This window comes from Epinephelus moara, chromosome 13 (assembly GCF_006386435.1).
Source record: "Epinephelus moara isolate mb chromosome 13, YSFRI_EMoa_1.0, whole genome shotgun sequence".
NCBI classification, from domain to species: domain Eukaryota; kingdom Metazoa; phylum Chordata; class Actinopteri; order Perciformes; family Serranidae; genus Epinephelus; species Epinephelus moara.
Genome location: NC_065518.1, coordinates 10,605,203 through 10,611,574, shown reverse-complemented (window position 1 = coordinate 10,611,574; position 6,372 = coordinate 10,605,203). Strand labels below are relative to the sequence as shown.

General features: G+C 39.2%; 1 protein-coding gene across 1 annotated transcript in view; it reads right to left on the bottom strand.

Annotated features, from left to right (window-relative positions):
• Positions 1-894: 894 nt before the first annotated feature.
• Positions 895-6,372, bottom strand: part of LOC126400229 (5-hydroxytryptamine receptor 3A-like) — a 13,636-nt gene continuing 8,158 nt past the window's right edge. Inside the window, exons 6-9 of the mRNA XM_050060789.1 lie at positions 4,906-5,116; positions 4,611-4,790; positions 4,352-4,437; positions 895-1,131 (exon numbers count right to left, since the gene is read on the bottom strand). Coding sequence (XP_049916746.1) covers positions 895-1,131; positions 4,352-4,437; positions 4,611-4,790; positions 4,906-5,116 — 714 coding nt within the window. The remainder of the gene's footprint in view (positions 1,132-4,351; positions 4,438-4,610; positions 4,791-4,905; positions 5,117-6,372) is intronic.

The following is a 6,372-nucleotide window of genomic DNA, read 5'->3' as shown; positions in this document are numbered from 1 at the left end:
TGTTAGATGTGTAGCAGTGTGTAAAACATGCAGAATTACTGAAAGACTACATATGTCAGAATTTCAGTTAGGGCTGGGTAATACACTGATAATATATGATAATATATCAATATGGTGATATGACACCAGATATCGCCTTCGATTTTGGATATCATAATATTGTAAGCACTGACTTTTCCTGGTTTTAAAGACTGCATTAAAGTGATATAATCTTCTGAAAATGCCAGACTGTTGCAGCCTTTTTGTTATTTGCCTTTATCCATTTTGAGATTGTAGTAATAGCGAACTCTACAATACCATCCCAATAACGATATTGATGTATTTGGTTAAAAATATCGCCCAGCCCTAACTTCAATTCAGAACAGACCAAAATCTGTTCATAGTACAATTGCCCAGTGTGATGCTGACTTTCTCTCTCTCTTTTGTTTTCTTTTTGTTGCCAACATTGTTGAAGATGTGGGCATATTGATGAAAAAACTTGATTGGAATTGTCGCTGGACAAAGTGAGTGGGAGCTCTGCTAATACGTTCAGTGTGACTGCTTTCAGTGTCAAAGATAAATAACAATGCACAGTGTCTGCCTTGTGTAAGCTAACATTAATTATTAATAACAATATACATATTTTGGTTGCAAAGGCTTTGTAATGAAGACTATGAACTACAGCAGTCAGTCGTCAGAAATAAATTATTTTAGATTTTCCACTGTGGGTCCATATATTTGGTTCGTAACAAGTCAGTGTGAACGATCAGCGGTCTGTATTGAGCAACAATAGGTCATTGTTTTCTTTGGCCCAGACCAGTGGAACTGAAGTATAGGTGTGAACACAGAGTACAGATGTGTTAGTGTCAATGTTAAATGAAAAAAATGGCCAAATTGCGTTTTTAAACTTGAGCACTACTTGTAATCTGCATTGGTCCATATTGAAAATATAAGAACTAAAAACACACTTCCTGATGTGATGTAGAAAATGAAGAAACATTTGTTGATGGTTTTAGTCACTCTGGTCCAGTAGCCAGGCTTCCCTTCTTCCTTCCTACTGTCTAGGAGCAGAGTCAATGTTTTCTGCACTGCTGTCAGCTCATCTGAGACCTTCATCAAGACAATGGACTCCATCAATTGGCTGCTGCTACCCTGCAGACATGATAAAATGGACTGGTTATTTAAAAAGTATTTTTATAAAACTCGGTTTTCTATGCAGTAGAAAGACATAAATACTTTTGAAATTGGTGCTACAGAACACAGAGAAAAAGGGCCGTGGTATTTGCTTTTGCCCAAGAGGTAGAAAACCTACAAAATGCACTGTGCTGCACTGGACCAATAAATGCTCCTGCTGGTGGGTGATGTTTTGCGAGCTTGGGTGTTTTGAAACATGAGGAAAAGAAATTACAGCTGGCTGGTATCAGACGACCTCAAATCACAGGAAAACTGTAAATGTGTAATCTGTAAATATAAAACACCTTCCACAAATACAAAAAAAGATTTGTAAACTCACAAAAATATTTTGCAAGTATAAAACAGATCTGCAAATACACAAACACATTCCACAAATTAAAAAAAACCCTGTGAATACATTAAATTAATTTGCAAATAAATGAAAAGCATTTGTGAATATCTTCCTAACATTTACAACTTTCACAAAGGCATTTGTGAACTCAGTTTATATTTGTGAATCGAAAAAACATTTGTGGATCTCAGTTGTATGCATGTGGATTTGCTTTTTACACACACAGAGTTTTGAAACAAACTTTCTGCCGGTCCGAACGGAAATGCATTCGTATCACTCGGCCATTTTCGGATAGCACGTGATCACCCAGCTGATGACGTTATTTCTGCATGTCAAAGTAAGAGTATGCATATTTTTCATTTATTCTTTCGAGTAGGATTAAAGTCACAAAGCACTTCACATCTTATTATTAGTATACTCTTACTAATGTAGTTGTAATGTCTTTGCTGAACCGCACCATGTTTAGTTAGGTTACATCGTTTCAGTGAGGTTGCGTTAACTGTTGTAAGATATGACAAGTGGCAACACCCTGGTTAAGGTCTTTGATAGAACAGCTGTTGGCATTGGTGGCTGTTTCTGTTTAGAAATGTCATATTGTAGTTTTATTGTTCATTGTTGATATGTAGATTGCGCTAAGCTACTGTTAGTTACTGAAACGGGATCTGTTGCCATGGCAACAGTAAACATTCATATTGCGGGCTGGGGGGAAGAAATCAGGGTGCAGCATTTTATACATTGTAAATAGACCAGAAGTCAGTACCATCCAACCTGTAAAAGATAACTTGTGTCATGTTTCACTTACCATTGCATTTATTGTAATCATTCACCCCATTTGTTGTTCATAGCATAACTGGTATTTTCTTTTACTTAAATTTTGCATTTTTATTCATTCTTATGAATACAAATATATTTTATGAATAGCTGTGTTTATTTTCTATTATTGTTTAATGATAAAATGTTCTTTTAAATGCTGTGCTGAAAATGTCTAAATCTTAAACCCCATAATTTTCTACTGATCACACTAGCATTGAAAGGTTGTGGAGAGATGTCTGGATGTCAGTCACCAGCATCTTCTACTGTGGCCCTGCTCTTTGCAGGGAGCAAGCAACCACCGGCCACCACACTTAGCATCTGTTGATCCCCGCAGGACTCCAATCAGTCCAGACTGTCTTGAAAAGGTTTACGGGTTGATGCTGTTTGACAGGCAGGTAGGAGGCTCAGTTATCTGTGAGTGTAGTTGTTGGAGAAATGACAATTTGTAAGTGTGCTGAAATCAGAAGGGAAACAATGAGGAAGTAAACTGAATATTACACATGAGGAAAAAGCTAGAAAATAAAACCAGACACAAACATAAACTAATGAACAAAACAAGGAACATGACAGAACACCAAAACCCTCTTGAAACACTAAACTCAAGCCAATAAACTAAAAATAAAAAATAAAAGATGATGCCACATAATAATAAACAACGAGTCTCTGGATACAGTAGCGGACAGTGATACCATTCAATTGTGTTTTTGCATTTTCATTTGGACACAGATTTTTTTTTATAACAGTGTTGGGATTCACTGCTGGACCACAGATGATTTGTTATTTGTGCAGATCTAAACTGGACATGTAGAGGCTTTTCCTCTGGGTCTTGCCATCTGAAATGATGGCAGAGACTGCATGTTCTTTGTTCATCAAACAAATGACAGCATTCATCTCCACAGGATGCCTCACTGTCACACCTAAGTGAGAGTCTGTCCCACGGACACAGTTTTCAAACTTGTTTGGGCACTACTGTGACAGTGACATGTGACTCTGTGATGTGACCAAGCCAATTTAAGGTTAAGTGTTGTTTTCATCTCTCTCTTGCTCCTGGACCACCGAAGGGGACTCTTGTGCTCTCTTGCCCCTCAATCATTGAAGGGGGCTCTTGCCCCTAAACCACTGAACGCTCCTGCCTCAAACCTTGGAAGAGATACGACATCACACAGGAGGGCCTGCTATGCCCTTTCCCATTTTCTCACCTCACAGCAGGAGCTGGAGCTCTGCTCTCAATGTGGCCTGTTAACTGCAGACACAGAACATGATGACCAGAGAAGTTAGTGTGCCATACACAAGGTTTGCAATTAACTTTCCAACAACAAGAAGAACCAAGTTGAGTTAGCACCAGACCTCTAACTCTGCAAGGATATCGAGCAACTGGTCTCCTCGGATCTGCACCTTCAAAGCAAGGACACAGCAAAGACTGCATCTGGAACCACAGTACTTTCCAGCCTTCAACTCCCAGCTAACAAAAGCAGCACTAAGCAACTCTTCTCTCCACTGAAGGATTGATAATGTAACAAATGGGCATATTTCTAATAATGGGTGATTTAATATGATGAAGTCACATTGTTTAACATAATTAATAATTATTATCAATAGTTATTATTTCTGATAGCCGTTTTGATACTTTGAACCACAAGTCCCTAATAATTGGAGATCTGTTACTAGGTCAAATGCCAACAACAGTGTGCATGGATGTAAATTTTCTTGAGAATAAAGGAGGGAGAAAAAACCCCACTTTCAAATACTCCCACGTGCATGTGGACTAGGCCTTGTATTGTACTACATGAATTGTTTAAGAGTCTGTAAACTGATGTTTTGATATAGCTTGTTGTTGTTAATGCGGCCCCCTTTTACTGCATTTCATCAAGAATTTTTTCTGCTTATGGACTCTTCATTCACCATGGGGGCATGGAAGAAAAGCAAAGTTTTCTCCAAAAATTCAACGTAAGACAAGGTGAGGAACTGATGTACACATGGTCAGTTTGTTGGTGAAGTATTTCTTTAACCTTTAAAGTGCAACCTGAGCCTAACCTCTTTGGCCACAGACAGCAGTTCAGATGGAGGTTCGTCAGCAGGTACATCACAGACACAGGCACAGTGATTCAATTTCTTCACCTCTGAAAGGATATGATCGACACAGAAAGTTGTAGCACATTCAAAATGATGTATTATAATGGTAATGTATATGTAATAAAATCATATCAGTAAAATATAATAGTAGCGATAGAAAACTGAATAACAATGGTAAATTGAGTTTAGATCCAGAGGTTTGTAGAATTGATAATCTCACCTCCATCACAGCTGTGTATGTCGTCTTCGCTCCATTTACCTCCACAGTCCTCACTCAGGCTTTGGACATTATTTGCTTTGTTGTCTTGGGATGTAGAGTCTTTCTCTATCAGATACATCACCAAAATCGTCTCCAGGAGGCTCAGTAGCATCAATCCAAACATCCCAATACAGTATAATGCTGAAGGGGGAAGGCCATATCATTAATGTGGACAAACAACGACACATTGACTCAGTATTTGTGCTGTTCCATATTAAGTGAAGTCAGATAGAGTAATGACTCTGAGCTTCTTTACCTATAAGTGGAATCCTGTCTGAAGAGCAAGGCAGAATGTCATTGAGAATAAGTTGCATCACAGTGACAGCAAGCAGCACAGTGACCTTGAAGCTGAGCTTCTCGCCCCCTGTGTCCGAGATGAGGAAGGAGGCCAAGTCCAGACAGAAGAAGAACAGGACGGGTAGTATGAAGTTGACGATGTAGAGGACAGACCGCCTCCGCATGGTGATCTATGAAATGTATTTAAGGGTCAGGAGGTTGATCTCTTTACTCATAGGCTTTCGCAAAAAAAAAAAATGCAGTACCCAGGTTACAACAAAAAAAAGAATCTGCTCATGTCTGCAGTGGTTGAGGAAGCCTTGAAATGATTTTCTTAAAGTGATTATGATCAACGTACACTACTCAAAAAAATTAAGGGAACACTTCACACACACATACTCATTTACATTACCAAGCGGGGACAACTTCCGCCTTTCTGCTCCAACACTGACTGACAGCTGACTCCACTCATTCACACTCACCACTGCCCCAGGGCCGCTACCATATGCTATTTACAGAGATAGCACTGGCGGTCTGAACCGGTCAGTGGCGAAAAAAAGGACTTTTATACGGGACGCATTTGCCCCCATTACCGTTTTAGCTCGTTTCGCGGCTCAATACTGAACCAATTTTAGAACGAGTGGTACCCATGAATCATACGCACACATACACATGGGGAAATAGAGCCCAGGTTGAAAAATACCGAAGTTGTCCTTTAATCATCATAGTATAACACCAAGTCAGTTAAACTTCAGGGATATCAATCTGTCCACTTAGGAAGCACAAGTGATTGTGAATCAGTTTCAGTGACAACAGGTGCAATGGAGAGGCAAAAGCAAAAGGGAATGGTTTTACATGTGGTGGCCACAGACAGTTGCTCACTCCTTATCCTTCCTGACTGATTCTTCTCTAGATTTTTGTTCTGCTGGTGTCCTTGACACTACTGGTAGTATGAGGCAGTACCTGCAGCCCAATCAGGTTGCACAGGTAGTCCAGCTCTAGACTCACAAGTCAGTCTAGACGCTTTGCTTAACTAAAGACTGATGACTTTCTCCCTGATTTTGTGTTTAGATGGGCGGATACAATTTCAGAGTTTAAAAAAACTCCCTACGTTGCAGAAACAATAGTAAATCTGCAGGGCGGTCCTTCGGTGGCTCGCTGAACTCTTGTGCTTGTAAACATAGTCCCACTAGAAACACGTGTAGTGGTACAAAATAGCTCAGCCGTGCTCGCAGAAAAAACATTCTCGCCAACTAAAAGAAACAAACATAATCCTTTACAAGGCCATGACTCATCCAGCCGGACTATAGAGGGAATCGCCTTGTTGTTTACAAATACTTCCGGGTAGAAAACCAGCAGAGCGTTTAGCTATATATATATATATAGTATATATATATATATATATATATATATATGTGTGTATATATATATATATATATATATATAT